General features: G+C 41.1%; 1 protein-coding gene across 1 annotated transcript in view; it reads left to right on the top strand.

Annotated features, from left to right (window-relative positions):
• COL4A5 (collagen type IV alpha 5 chain) overlaps nt 1–8,562 on the top strand; it is a 252,813-nt gene extending 244,251 nt beyond the window's left edge. The window contains exons 48-51 of the mRNA XM_002720176.5: nt 3,355–3,532; nt 5,666–5,780; nt 6,409–6,581; nt 7,389–8,562. Coding sequence (XP_002720222.3) covers nt 3,355–3,532; nt 5,666–5,780; nt 6,409–6,581; nt 7,389–7,470 — 548 coding nt within the window. The 3' untranslated portion in view covers nt 7,471–8,562. The remainder of the gene's footprint in view (nt 1–3,354; nt 3,533–5,665; nt 5,781–6,408; nt 6,582–7,388) is intronic.
• Nucleotides 8,563–15,257: the final 6,695 nt, after the last annotated feature.

Genomic DNA, 15,257 nt, shown 5'->3' with positions numbered 1-15,257 from the left:
ATAGCTTTGCTGTTAAACAAGCAACTGGTAAGATACATACAGTCCACGTTGGATTAGTGGAAGGATTATGGTATGTGAAAAAGAGGATGGTTACTATAAATGTTTCTGGGAGGATAAAACATACTATGAACCATTAGTCTATTAAATGTTATATTATTTTAGGCTATGGGAAGCATTGAGGGTGCATAGGATCACCCTCTGCTTGAAACTTTGGAGACTGTAACTCAGGATTCTGCATCATTGTGGGCAGCGCATAACACAGACACAAACACCTCTGATCACAGAGTTATGGGCCTTCCTTTTATGTACCTTTTCCTTTTATCTTTATGAAAGCAAAAACATTTCTACCTCTGTCTCAAATTAGACAGTAAATTTTCTTTATAAATTGCTTTATAATATACAAAGAATTTTCATGTACATTATCTAACGATTTTCACAACTACGATCAAGATAAGTCAAATATTTCGTGGGGTTTATTCCATGTTTTTTTAAAAGATTTATTTATTAATTTGAAAGCCAGAGTTACACAGAGAGAGAGGAGAGGCAGAGAGAGGGAGGGAGAGGTCTTCCATCTGCTGGTTCACTCCCCAACTGGCCACAATGGCTCAAAGCTGGGCTGATCTGAAGCCAGGAGCCAGGAGCTTCTTCCAGGTCTCCCACACGAGTGCAGGGGCCCAAGCACTTGGGCCATTTTGTACTGCTTTCCCAGGCCGTAGCAGAGAGCTGGATGGGAAGTGGAGTAGCAGGGACTCGAACTGGTGCCCATATGGGATGCCAGCACTGTAGGCAGCAGCTCAACCCACCATGCCACAGTACCGGCCCCTCCATATTTTATACAAAGAAACTGGCTAAGAGCTTCAGTCATTTATACAAAAGCCACACAGAAAGTGATGAAGACTTGAATCTAACCTCTTCCAATTATAAATCAATTGTTTTAAATTATGCCATATTGTCTTTCACTCTCACATTACCTTGAGTTACACTTTGTTTGTTTGTTTGTTTTATAAAATAGACTAAGTAATTTTCAGCCTGGGAAACTTTGGAAGATTCCTAGGTCCATCCAAAACCTATTATTTAAAAACTTCAAATGATTCTGAGTATCTACTGTTTTAAACAACAGTTGATATTTTATCAATTATCTTCAGTCTAATAAATAAGGCTATCCCTTCGGGTACATGAAGAATTTCCAAGTGGTACACAAGCATAATTTTAAAGGAATCCATTGCCAAATATTTGACTTTCTTGTGCACTTTCTCCTAAAGTTACTCTGCTGGTGAATGTGCCTTGGGTAATCTTTCCCATGTCCCCTGTCGGGCTCTCCCACTTTATAGAAGAATCACACTATGGCATTCTGCCTTGTAGTATGAAAACCTCTGAGAGAAAAATTCAAAAGGACAATTAAAAAAACAGTTTTTTTGAAAGCATCTATTAACTCAGGATCTATAAACTACGTCTCATCTATCTCATTAAGAAATATATTTCTAAGAGTTTACATTTTAGTTTAATAATTATTAAGTTATATCTATATTTTGATCAGTTGTGAATCAATAATAACTAATGACAGATCAAAATAAAAGATTTAATGTGTAAAGACATACTTCAAGAAAATTTAAAACTTTTAACATTCTGTTTTAAGAAACATAATAAATGTTCAATAACAGACTGTGAACCACAAAAATATATTGAGATAAAACTGTGTGAGATGAGTAGAATAGAAATATCATTTCCAGTTACAAAAGGCAATGTAAATTTCCAGCTATCAAAGATGAGTTTATGGATTTTTAAAAAGAGGTTAATGTTAGGTTTCAGATCATGACATTGGATACATTTTAAAAGAGTGATATAGTGGGTTAACACCCTGGCTTGAAGCGCCGGCATCCCTTATGGGTGCTGGTTCAAGACTCGGCTGCTCCACTTCTGATCCAGCTCTCTGCTATGACCTGGGAAAGCAGTGGAAGATGGCCCAAGTGCTTGGGCCCCTAAACCCACATGGGAGACCCGAAAGAAGCTCCTGGCTCCTGGCTTCAGATCAGCCCAGCTCCAGCTGTTGTGGCCAATAGGGGAGTGAACCAGCGGATGGAAGACTGCCCCCCACCCCCATCTCTCCTCTCTCTCTGTAACTCTGACTTTCAAATAAATAAATAAATCTTTTTTTAAAGAGTGATGCAAAAGTTTATTTTTAGAGGCCAGTGCTGTGGCATAGCAGGTAAAGCTGCTGCTCCACTTCCCATCCAGCTCTCTGCTAAGGAGTGGGAAAGCAGTGGAAGATAGCCCAAGTCCTTGGGCCCCTGCACCCACATGGGAGACCCAGAAGAAGCTCCTGGCTCCTGGCTTCAGATCAGCCCAGCTCTGGACTGTGTGGTCATTTGGGGAGTGAACCAGTGGATGGAAGACCTGTCTGTCTGTCTGTCTGTCACTCTCTGCTTCTGCCTCTCTGTAACTGCCTTTCAAATAAATAAATAAATCTTTTAAAAAGTTTGCTTTTAAATATCTATATTCCCAAACCCAAAACATGACCAGCTGGCAATGCAGAAATGCTGCTTGCAAATTTCTAGCCTTTGGTACTACAAAAGGGAGTGTACAAGGATGAGTTTAAAGGTGAGAGACAACAACAAATATTTTAATATTGGCACAGTAATAATTTAAACTTCTGACAGAGAAATTTAGGTGTCAAAGATTTAGATACAGTAGCGCTTAAAAATGTGAGAGAAGAAACATAATTTCTCTTTATTCTTTTGTTAGGAAATTAGAGAAAAAAGACTTGATCACTGGTTGAGATAACTTCTATTGCACCTACTAGCACTGAAACTCAGATTCCTCCTTGTGTTTTCTCCCCACTCACATCCTTTCTTCCTCTCTTTTTCCTTTTATTTATTCACCCTCAGATCTGTCTGTGGTTGCTGCACATTTTGGTCAACACTAGTCTTGTCTCTAGACATAAAGTGATTGCAAACCCACACAAGGTACATACTGTGGGAAACCTAGAGGAAGGGCAACCTGGACCAGGAAATATTGATATGGTCTCCTAAGGACTCAGTGTGTGTCCTTCACTTGTACCCGTAAATTACTGACTCTTCTCCATAAGACACCATTATTTATAAGGTACAACATAGTTTAAAAACAGCGTTGGGGCATATATAGTGAACTATCACAATAAATGTCCACGTAAGTTATAAAATACATCCTAAATTTAGAAGTGTTAAACTGAGTATATCTTAGACTTTTCAAAGGAAAATGTATTTATTATCTAAGAACTAAAGCAAGTTTCTTTTTGAAAATGTGTTATTGTTCTAGAAGAAATGAAAGATTCATCACGATGCAGTCCCTCATCTTTTTGTCTCTGATTCTTCCTAGGAACGGCTGGCAGCTGCCTTCGTCGCTTCAGTACCATGCCTTTCATGTTCTGCAACATCAATAATGTTTGCAACTTTGCTTCAAGAAATGACTATTCATACTGGCTATCCACTCCAGAACCCATGCCAATGAGCATGGAACCCCTGAAGGGCCAAAGCATCGAGCCATTCATTAGTCGGTGAGCCGTTGGTCTAGTTTTGACTCATGAATTCTCAGTTAGTTTAGCTAGGCAGAAATAAGTCCAAAGCACATATAAGATCTGCTTTTGACCAGACCCCATGTACGTATAATATCCAAAGAACTCACAGTCTAGCCACTAGGCAAATATGTCAGTCCACGTTATTTTTGTTATTGCAGTGAAATATTGAAGTAGGCTATCTCATAACAAAAAGGAGATTTATTTTTGGCTCATGGTTCTGGAGGTTTAAGGTCTAGAGACTTTGTTTGGTGATGACCTTGCTGTTGGCAGGGTCCTGAGGCAATACACAGCATCACATGACAAGAGACAGTGCACATGCGTGTGTGTCTGGTCTCTCTCCCTCTTCCTATAAAGCCAATCCAAATCACTTCCCAAAAGCCCCACCTCTGAACACCACAGTCAGGTTAAGTTTCCACCTTAATACCTCACACTGGGAATTACATTTCAACACAGGAAGCCGTGGGGAAAACTCAAACCATATCGAAAATTGCAGCGAATGTATGTATGAATTAATCTAATGCATGTCAGGCTTGGGTTAAGTGCTAGAAAAAGATCTAATAAAATGTTATGAAAGTGTAAGGGAAAGATTATAATTCCAACTGGAGAAATCTGGGATGACTGTATGGAAGAAATGTGTTTTGGTCTGGTCAGTCCTTGAGGGATTGGAGGACTTTAGGCATAGGAAGTTGTAAAGAGGAAAGACATACTAAACTGAGAAAATAAGAATGGGTTATGCACTAATGTGTTTAGAATTTAATATAGAAATGTTGCAAAAGATTGGGAAAATAACTTGAGCCCAGATGGTAGAAGACTTCAGTGCCAAATTATGGTTTGGAATTTATTTGCTCTATAAGAAAAAGCTTCTGCCCCTAAATTCTTGAGTTACACTTTAAGGAAGAGTCATCAGTGTGTAACATGAATTAATTACAAAAAGGACAGTCCTGAGGTAAAGACGCCAGTTAGGCCGAAGGCTAGTGCTACAGGCCTGATGTGAATGGATTAAAAATCATCATGGGGTCATGTATCACAGTATTTGGCAATTTATTAGCTGTAGGAAGGAGAAAGTGATAGCTGAGGTTTGGCACACAAGTAACAAGGAGACAGATGGTATCATTAATAGAGATTTCCTGGGATTTTGCCACTTGGAAATGCTAGTTTACTTCAATCTCCTAAGAGGGTTGCCTATTGCCATTTCTATTCTGATCATGACCTGGGATTATAGTAACCATAGAGGATGAATCATTGAAAATTTTCATTTCTTTGCCATTGAATATAAAAAGATTAGACCTAGTTCATCCTTAACTGCAAATTCATGGAGTGCTTTATAATACATTTGTCTGTGTTCTTTAGAAATTTGTGTATGTGTATGTCTGTATGTGGTATGTGTGTGTATGTATGCTATTTTTGTCGGTCCCAACCCTTGAGAGTAAAAGGCCTGCTATATAAGTAAAGTGTGCCAAGTTGGCCTCAGTCATATTTCAAGAGGGCCCCTCATGCTCTTTATTAGAGATCTGGTGGACTCAGCCATATTCACTCTCTTGATATTTGACTTGATTTAATAGATTTCAGCCACATCTCCAAGTGCCTGGGTACATGCCCAGCATTCTGGATGTGTCACACTCCTCCAAACATGGCCAAATGGTTAATAAATGTCATTTGGACTAAAAATAACAGGTAAAGATGGAGAAAGTGTCTGTTTCTCATCTTTTTCTAGTTCATTAGACATCATTCTTAACACAATTTCAGCATTACAAAGTTTCTACTCTCCAGTTGGGCACTTGGACAGCAAGTAGTATACACTAAGCCAAGCTCTTACAGCAGTTACGGCATTGCCAATAACAAGCTGGAATACAAATGTGGGTCAGAATGGAAAATTAAAATGCTAGAGCAGTGATTCTACAATTTCATGGAAAAAAAGTTTAGTTTTAGTCTGTTACTTTATTATATATGTTGGGAGACAGGGCTTATGTAAAAGCAGTTCTCAATGTGCATTTTCTCCTTTTCTTAGTCGTGACCTAGGCTTCTGTACCAGAAAGCTTTCCAAAGAAGCGAGCCGGCTATTTCCTGTATACTCACTCTGTGGATTGTGTTCCTTTCCCTCTCCTTCACCAGATGTGCAGTGTGCGAAGCTCCAGCTGTGGTGATCGCCGTTCACAGTCAGACCATCCAGATTCCCCACTGTCCTCAGGGATGGGATTCTCTGTGGATTGGCTATTCCTTCATGATGGTATGAAACACTCTGCCTCGCCTCCTCATCATAGCTGACTGACCCCAGTATGTACATTTCTTCTCAATGCGAGCTATCCCGAAGCAACTTCTGTCCACCCACCAGGTTGCTTCTCACACATTTTCCGGAACATATTTTCATAATCTACCTACTGCATTTGTTCACTGCCCTTGGTGTGGATACTATTCTTAAAAAAAAAAAGATTTTATTTATTTGGAAGAAAAAGTTATAGAGGGAGGGAGAGAGAGAGAAAAGAGAGAGAGAGAGAGAGAGAGAGAGAGAGATCTTCCATCCACTGGTTCACTCCCCAGATGGCTGCAGTGGCCAGGGCTGGACCAGGCTGAAGCCAGAAGCCAGGAGCTTCTTCTTGGTCTCCCACATGGGTGCAGGGGCCTCAGCACTTGGGCCATCCTCTGCTGCTTTCCCACACACATTAGCAGGTAGCTGGATCAAAGTGGTGCCCATACAGGATACCAGCATTGTAAGCAGCAGCTTAACCTGTTACTACTGGTCTTTGTCCCTTCACTGGCTGTGAATTTTTTTAGCAAGCTTAGCATATATCTTTGAAGATTCTCTAAGTTATTATGACATATGAGTATCATGGCATATTTTTCTTTGTCATTTCTAGCATACAAGTGCTGGAGCAGAGGGCTCAGGCCAAGCTCTGGCATCCCCTGGTTCCTGCTTGGAGGAGTTTCGTTCAGCTCCCTTCATTGAATGTCACGGGCGGGGTACCTGTAACTACTATGCCAACTCCTACAGTTTTTGGCTGGCAACTGTAGATGTGTCAGACATGTTCAGGTAAGGTGCTTGTGGCTTTAGTTCCTTTTGATAGCTTCCTTCAGAGATGGTGGGGAAGAGAGGGAGAATTCTTAGATGGCTTATCCCCAACGAATGTTAGGAACTTACTGGTCTGTATTCTTTATTATGGCTTGTTCTCATCTATGTGACTCAGGTCAGAAAAACAGACTTCACTAACATAGGGTAAGTATGTCTGAGATGCCTTGATACTAATTTTTCACTAACAGGTAGAGACAAGCAAACCTTATGTGACTTGTATGGTAAGAAATCAGCTGCTCTTCTTCTAGACTTAAGGTCAGCCAGGGACTGAAACTGTAGTCTGTGTTTTCTCCTTAAGTCCATTTATCTACCTTCCCAGAATATTTTCAAAAGCTCTCTTCTCTGTTTGGATGAGTAAGAACACATATAATACATCTACCCCAGGATATTTCAATCTATTGAATTTTTTTCATTTTAAATTTATTTTTATTTGCTGCTTCTCTCAACTTATCATTTCTGGATATTGTTATGGTCTGTATCATGTATTCATTATTAGTTGCACAGATCTCTTTCATTCTATGAGTATTAGAAAAAAGGTTTCAGAGGTAGAGAGGGAGGCACAAGGATGTAAAGGTAATAGTGGTGGAGAGAACAGTTATAAAATACCTATGACCTAGTTATGGCTCTAAGGCCATACCAGTCACTTCTCAAAAATAAACCATTATGTCTACCTCCCACAAAGAGAACGTCTGACTCTGAATTTGAACCCATAATAGAGTTGAAATACCAGGGAAGGTGAATCTGATCGTCTTCTTTCTCATTTCCCAGTAAACCTCAATCAGAAACACTGAAAGCTGGAGACTTGAGGACACGTATTAGCCGGTGTCAAGTGTGCATGAAGAGGACATAACATTTTGAAGAATTCCTTGTGCGTTTTTAAATGTGACATATATATATATATATATACATATATATATAAAATTCCCAGAATGCAATGTCTCACTCTCCCCAACCTTACCACTGCTGCCACCAATGGTGCTACTATATATGACCAAGAGAGCATGCTGACTAGTAACCACGAAGATTCAGACGTACCTCAGCAATGTGCCAGAGCAAGTTTTTCTGTGAAAGAAATAAGAAAATGGATTTACCTTTTGGGATCAGAATGACTTTTTCTGAGGATTACAAGATGAAGAATATATGTTTTGCCCACTTATTAAAATGGCACATTAGAAAGTCAACTAAGAGAAGAATCACACTGCAGTTTGGGGGAAGAATTATTTTTCATGGTGCTACTAATCCTACTGTATCCCAGGTTTTTAATATAAAAATGTTAAGTTTATTTCACTCTGTAAGTAAAGAATGTGTATATTGTGTAAACAGTTTTTAGCTCAAAATGTTGAGTCATTTAGATGTGACCTGGAATGATTCACTCTTTACAGAAAATGTAAGAAAGCCTAGAATACAGATGGAAAGATTTTATATCCATGTTTCTCAAAGTGAGAGAATTTATAGTCTTACATCATTACTACTGAGAGAAAATTTATTTTGAATTTTATCCCCCAAAGTTCTCACTTCACTTTTTTAAAAAAAAGTATACACATATACATACACATACCAAATTATAATACCTAAGAGTAATTCCTTTTTTACTATATTCTGCAAGACACTCTTGTTTTTGCTCATCCCTGACTGGGCAAAGTTCTCCCCCACAATTTTGAGAAACAAAAGTTACACACAAAAGTTAATGATTCTTATACTGGTGCTTCTTATGTAAGAATTATTCTCCTGTGGTATATGCTTGTATGAGAACTGGGGAGACAACACTCTGTTAGTCTTGTCTCTTCGATTACAAAACGTCAACTGATGTTTCTTACTCTTTTTTTATTTTAAACATTTTATTATAAATAGCTATAGGATACTTTACTTCCTTAGCAATCATCTTCTCACTTAATGTTTTTTAACCCACCAATATAAATTTAATTAAAGATACATATCATAAGCATGGTTTGTTGTGTGTCTCTTCAGCCTACATTTAAGAAACCTGCTCGTTTATAGATAAATTACACATCTACACATGAACAAGTCATCTTTCTCAGAGAATCGGTTTCTGTGAACTTTAATCACTTTGAGAGATGACAGCAAAATATAGTAAGAAAGCTGAGTAAGAAAGCTATCTCTCAGAGGGTGTTTTTGAGATAATAAATTTCTTCACAACATTTTGTTGATGACTGAGGAAGTAGAACTAGTTTCTATTTGGGGAAGAATTTGTTAATAACATTTAAAGCAGATTAGTGTGCTGATATTTTTAATTATTGAGATGAACACGTCACTCTCCAAAATAGTTGAAGACTTGCTAAAAGCCTCTAAAAGATTTTCTGTTGCAGCTAAAATGTTAGACAATGAAAATAGTTTTGAGAATTTTTTGTTCTAATACGAACCCATGCAAAAATCTCACAGTTTGGGCCGGCGCCACGGCTCACTAGGCTAATCCTCCGCCTAGCGGCGCCGGCACACCGGGTTCTAGTCCCGGTCGGGCGCCGGATTCTGTCCCGGTTGCCCCTCTTCCAGGCCAGCTCTCTGCTGTGGCCAGGGAGTGCAGTGGAGGATGGCCCAAGTGCTTGGGCCCTGCACCCCATGGGAGACCAGGAGAAGCACCTGGCTCCTGGCTTCGGATCAGCGCGGTACGCCGGCCGCAGCGGCCATTGGAGGGTGAACCAACAGCCAAGGAAGACCTTTCTCTCTGTCTCTCTCTCTCCCTGTCCACTCTGCCTGTAAAAAAAAAAAAAAAATCTCACAGTTTGGAGCCAATAGTGGTAAAATTTAGGATATAAACAATAGTAACTGCCGGCGCCACGGCTCACTAGGCTAATCCTCCACCTAGCGGCGCAGGCACACCGGGTTCTAGTCCCGATCGGGGCGCCGGATTCTGTCCCGGTTGCCCCTCTTCCAGGCCAGCTCTCTGCTGTGGCCCAGGAAGGCAGTGGAGGATGGCCCAGGTGCTTGGGCCCTGCACCCCATGGGAGACCAGGAGAAGCACCTGGCTCCTGCCTTCGGATCAGCGCAGTGCGCGGGCCACAGCGCGCAGGCCACGGCGGCCATTGGAGGGTGAACCAACGGCAAAGGAAGACCTTTCTCTCTGTCTCTCTCTCGCTGTCCACTCTGCCTGTCAAAAAAAACAAATAGTAACTAATGATTTAGTTGATTTTGGCTAGCCAATTAAAAATTATAGCTCTATTGTTCCATTTAGTCCCATACATGCAAAGACCAGTGGGTCACTATAACTGAAAACACACATATTACATCTTATATGTTTTCCTACATGCTTTATATTCAAAGGTTGCTGCTTGAGGTGCATTGTAAACACTAATGATTTTGCCCTTTGTAGTTTTCTGTCTTTGTATATAGCTGAATGTAAACCTTGGCTCAAAAATAACTTCCTTTTATTACTTTATAAATTACTGCATGTTAATGGATTTATGTGGGTTTTTTATATAACTTTTTTAAAAGATTTATATTTATTTGAAAGGCAGAGTTACAGAGAGGCAGAGGCAGAGAGAGAGAGGTCTTCCATCCACTGCTTCACTCCCCAAATGGCCGCAATGGTTGGAGCTGGGCTGATCTGAAGCCAGGAGCCAGGAGCTTCCTCCAGGCCTCCCACAAGGGAATAGGGGCCCAAGGACTTGGGCCATCTTCTACTGCCTTCCCAGGCCATAGCAGAGAGCTAGATTGTAAGTGGAGCAGCTGGAACTCGAACCAGTGCCCATATGGGATGTTGGCACTGCAGGAGGCAGCTTCACCCACTATGCCACAGCACTGGCTTCTTTGTGTTTTTTAAATCCCCTAAGACTCCCCAACCCTGGTTTGCTCTTTGAAGTACACACACCTAATTCCATTCCAGGACCTTAGTGTTGGTGGAACTCCTTTGCCACCAATTACCCAAAGATTATTTCGGTCCAGCTACTCTTATAGTTACCTTTGGTGAGTTTTGGGGTCATACACAAATAATGATTTTCCCACATAAGCAGGCAACGAGTGAGCTGTTCATTTATTCATATAGGTTGATTACCAAATGATTTAGTGTAACAAATGTGGTTTTAAAAGATGGATCTTTCATGATTCAACTTGTAAAGGACTAAATCCTAATGGCCTATAGCTATATGGAAAAACTGGTTCACGATCTCCACCTTTTAAAAGAAACAAAAGAGGTAAGTAGCTAGGTCAGTAGGTGATGGATGGATGGATGGATGGATGGATGGACATATATGTTATATAGGAAACTCTATGTTCCTATTGTTTTTCTGTCTCGTTGGCTTGGCCTGCAGTCTAATGCTATGTTGGTGTCACACTGATAACTTCCAATAGAGGTTTTATTTGACATCATGTGTTTGTGCAGTGTTTTTCCCCATCCAGACAGATTTGAAGAGCACTTCATATATTTTTTATGCCAGCGGGATTGTCTGCTCTAGCATGGTTAATTGAAAACTCACTGGTCATGCCAAGCCATCTAAAGTTTATTCAGAAGTTAATCACAAGAGGGCACTATTGCCTATAAAAATGAATCAGCATGTGTAAAAGTTTGTTGAGTTAATGGTAGGTTACTCAAAAGTCTACCTCTAGATTCCATGATTTAAGTTGCATGTACTCTTCCAGGTTCATAAAAATTGATAGCAGATATTCCACGAGTTGGGCCAGTTCCCAATGTCTGCATCCCTTGTGAAGAAACAAACTTGCTGTCAAAGATTCTCTTTTTAAGAGCCTGATTAGGAGTTGGCTGGGGTAGCACCCCTCATGGCTCTCAACACAGAAGCAGAGAGAAATCACTTTTGTTTGGTGAGGACTTCAATTGGCTTCTTTGGCAGAAAAGCTTGATTCTATGCTGGACTGTACAAACACCTTCATCCTGAGGCAGCTCCAAGTTAAACTGAATAATATTGTGAAATCATATTTTTTCATTTTATAGCAGTATAGAGTATATTCAGGATGCTAGGAAGGTTTGTTTTGTAAAAACACTCATAAGTTGGGCCATGGAAGGGAATTAATCCAGAGGGTCTATCTATAGAGTTCATTGGATGTTTAATAGCTATAAGGTACCATGAAAGATAGCAATCCTTGCCGGCGCCGTGGCTCACTAGGCTAATCCTCCACCTAGTGGCGCCGGCACACCGGGTTCTAGTCCCGGTTGGGGCGCCGGATTCTGTCCCGGTTGCCCCTCTTCCAGGCCAGCTCTCTGCTGTGGCCCGGGAAGGCAGTGGAGGACGGCCCAAGTACTTGGGCCCTACACCCCATGGGAGACCAGGAGAAGCACCTGGCTCCTGCCTTCAGATCAGCGCGGTGCACTGGCCGCAGCGTGCCAGCCGTGGCAGCCATTGGAGGGTGAACCAATGGCAAAGGTAGACCTTTCTCTCTGTCTCTCTCTCTCTCTCTCTCACTATCCACTCTGCCTGTCAAAAAAAAAAATAGCAATCCAAAATCAACTCAACCAGAAAGATAGACAGTTATGTTATACAAGTATACTCTGGAGAAGAATCATGCTATCCTATCTTTAACTACCAAACCTGATTAACTGTATGCCAAATTAGGACAGATCGTGGGACTTTTTGCCAGAAGTAGCCATCTGGATGAAGCCAGATCAGTAATCTGTCTCCCAATACATCAACAGTCTAAAATCACATTTATATTACCTTCATTCGTTATTTCTGAGTGGACAACACCTGACCCCACAAGGTAGCAATTGCTGACATCATAACAATTTGTGCCAGAAATCTTTGCTTCCCCCTCCAGATTCATAACTGCAGCCTTCATTCTGTTTTCAGCCCCAGGGCGTATCTGAGCCCTCTGGCTTCTGGCTGGGTTAATCAATGTGATGCCCCAGCAGGAGAGCACAGGGAAAGACAAGAGTGGGGGTAGGGTATTTGTTTTCATGACTTCTTCTTTGTAGTGTTGCCTCCAGGTTGGCTTGTGCCCCTCAGTTGAATGCTGCTATTCCTTTCTGGATGATCTGTTCTAAATTATCTCCCCTTCTGATTACAGTAACCTCTTTTTTCTCATCCCGTTGGGTCTAGGTACAGTAAAAAGTCTTATGTTGTAGACCTGGATTCCTGAATTTCCTTTTGTGGTTCCCTTAAAACCACTTGTATCTTTCTAATTAAACTCTCCTCAGATGATTCTAACCTAAGGGTGTTGTCTGTTTGCTGTTGATATCCTGATGAGTACACAACTGCTTTTCATTTCCAAAATCTAGGGGAGGTGCTTTCTTCTATAGGTGGAAAATTAGGGGGAATTAATAAAATTGAGATGCGTGATTAAGCATCTTCCACTTGCAATTTTGGACTAGACTAGCAAACATGATTTAGCACCACTTAATTAAGACTTAGTTCAATAAGCTGTATTGGAAGCTATCTTACAAAGTTCTTAGGGTGAAATGAGGCAAAATATATTCATTATACTCCTAAATTACTTAGCTTTTCCCAAACGTGGTCCTGTTGGATCTCTAAAGAATGCACTTTGACTTTCTCTAGGGGGTCATTTGGCTTGCTCCATCCTACTCCAAATGAAGAATTTCTGTTGCCTCATTGGCAGGCTAGATTGTAACTACTGATAACTGGTATCTGAAAGCTCCAGTACTCCCACTAGAGGGATCTGCCAAGCTAGGTGGACGGGCCTGCAGCCAGTGAAAAGCCCTGAAGTGTTACTAGCTGGGACATGGGCAGTTTAGTCGTGGTTTTCTACCTTCAAGAACATCTGTGAGAGGTAAGCCTGCAGTAGTTCAGATCTGCTTCCCATCTGTTCAACAACGATACCAGAGTGAATGCTCACACTAGGGAATGTGGAAGGCAGGACAGATTTTAAAGCCAAAACCAGTCTAAGACGACTTGCTAATTTCAATCAGGGCCACCTGACATCTACCAAGATGTGAACATGCTTTCTTCTCATATAAAATAGTTTTCTAGTTGATTTCTTCAAGGCCATTAAAGTACTTGCTGTTGCCCATGTATCATTAGATACAATGGTAAACTCGCATGTCCAATCTTCATGTGTTTCTTTGCACAATAATTTGACCCTTACTTGGCCTCTGAGAAAGGCTACCTTTAATGCCTCAGTAGCTCTGAGTAACATCTTGTGTAGTTGTCATTAAAATGTCATTCTTGACATGTTTCATCTTAGCCTCAACATATTAATGCAATGCAAGGATTAGCTCCAATTTACAGTCACAGAGCGGAGTCTTGGAATGGTTAACTGACTCTCTCTAGGTCACAGGATAAGTTACTAAGTTCTTTCCACTCAAAATCTAGCCATTATCTTAGTGGGGAACAGGACTGGAAATGGGAGAGAGAGGAGGAGGAGGGGTGGGAGAATGGGTGGGAGGGCAGGTATGGTGGGAAGAATCACTATATTTCTAAAGTTGTACTTATGAAATGCATGAAATTTGTATTCCTTAAATAAAAGGTTTCTTTTGGGGGAAAATCTATCCATTATCATTTAGCCATAAAGATATTTCTATCAGAAAAAAAAAAGACTCAGAATACTGTGTGCTAGAGACTCATAGAGCCTGCACATTTTGGAAATCTTGGTTCCAAGTTAAAATTGGATGCTTTTCCTAGCACCATTGCAGCACCAGAGACCCTTTGAAATCAGCCCTTGGACATGGGGGACTTGTAGTGAATCCACCATATGTTAGGATATTCTTGTCTGTCTGAATTAAACTTCTGTAGCTAAAGAAACCCTTTTGGATCTGACCTGGCACCCACCCCGTGTGAGCTTCTTTCGAGCTCTTGAATCCAAATTCTGGTCCACAAAGTCTGCAGCCTGACTATTGTCCAAGTAAGGACCAGTTACATAAGTATGAGACCATCAAGATAATATCTATGTATCATCTGTTACAGACAGCGCAGAAAGTGCTCAGAGGAGGGGGAAATTCCTTTAGTTCCAACGGAAAAGTTCATTAATATTTTAGTTACTATACCAAAATGCACACAGAGGCAACTTGAGTTTGCTAACCATAACCTCCATTGGTCATATTTCATACGCAATAGTTTTCCTTATTTGGCCCCGTTCAGCAGAAATTTAGGCTGGGAATCAAATGAAGAGATATCAAGCCAAGTGGGCCAAGCAGTATGTAGCTGTTTATCTGATTAGAGAGGCAGAAAAGGTTAAAGAAAAGTTGGAAAACATCTAGGCTAAAATAGTGTCGTGCTTGGCTCAGAGTAGTCAGAAAATAAAAAGTGTGCCCTTGGGGTTACTGACTTAAAGTATGTCCTCAACTCCACTATGTACATTCAGATGTGACAGCTGTCGCCCACCTTAAGGACAGTGGCAACACAAGAACTCCCCACCGTGGAGTGTAACGTGCTAACAGCCTTAAGCCATCTTCACACACTCATCATCTACTCTGGGAAACCTGCATTTTCTTCTATTCTCCCTGAGCAAGCAGAAGCAGCCGTGGGGTTTGAAACTGTGCTGAGGCTTTTCTCCTTGCAGCTCTGCTTTCATTTAATCTATTGTTTTTAAGATTTATTTATTTCAGCTGGCGCCGCGGCTCACTAGGCTAATCCTCCACCTAGCGGCACCGGCACACCGGGTTCTAGTCCCGGTCGGGGCGCCGGATTCTGTCCCGGTTGCCCCTCTTCCAGGCCAGCTCTCTGCTGTGGCCCGGGAAGGCAGTGGAGGATGGCCCAGGTGCTTGGGCCCTGCACC

The sequence above is a fragment of the Oryctolagus cuniculus genome, chromosome X, assembly GCF_964237555.1.
Source record: "Oryctolagus cuniculus chromosome X, mOryCun1.1, whole genome shotgun sequence".
Taxonomy (NCBI): domain Eukaryota; kingdom Metazoa; phylum Chordata; class Mammalia; order Lagomorpha; family Leporidae; genus Oryctolagus; species Oryctolagus cuniculus.
This window is presented reverse-complemented; position numbering and strand designations above follow the sequence as displayed.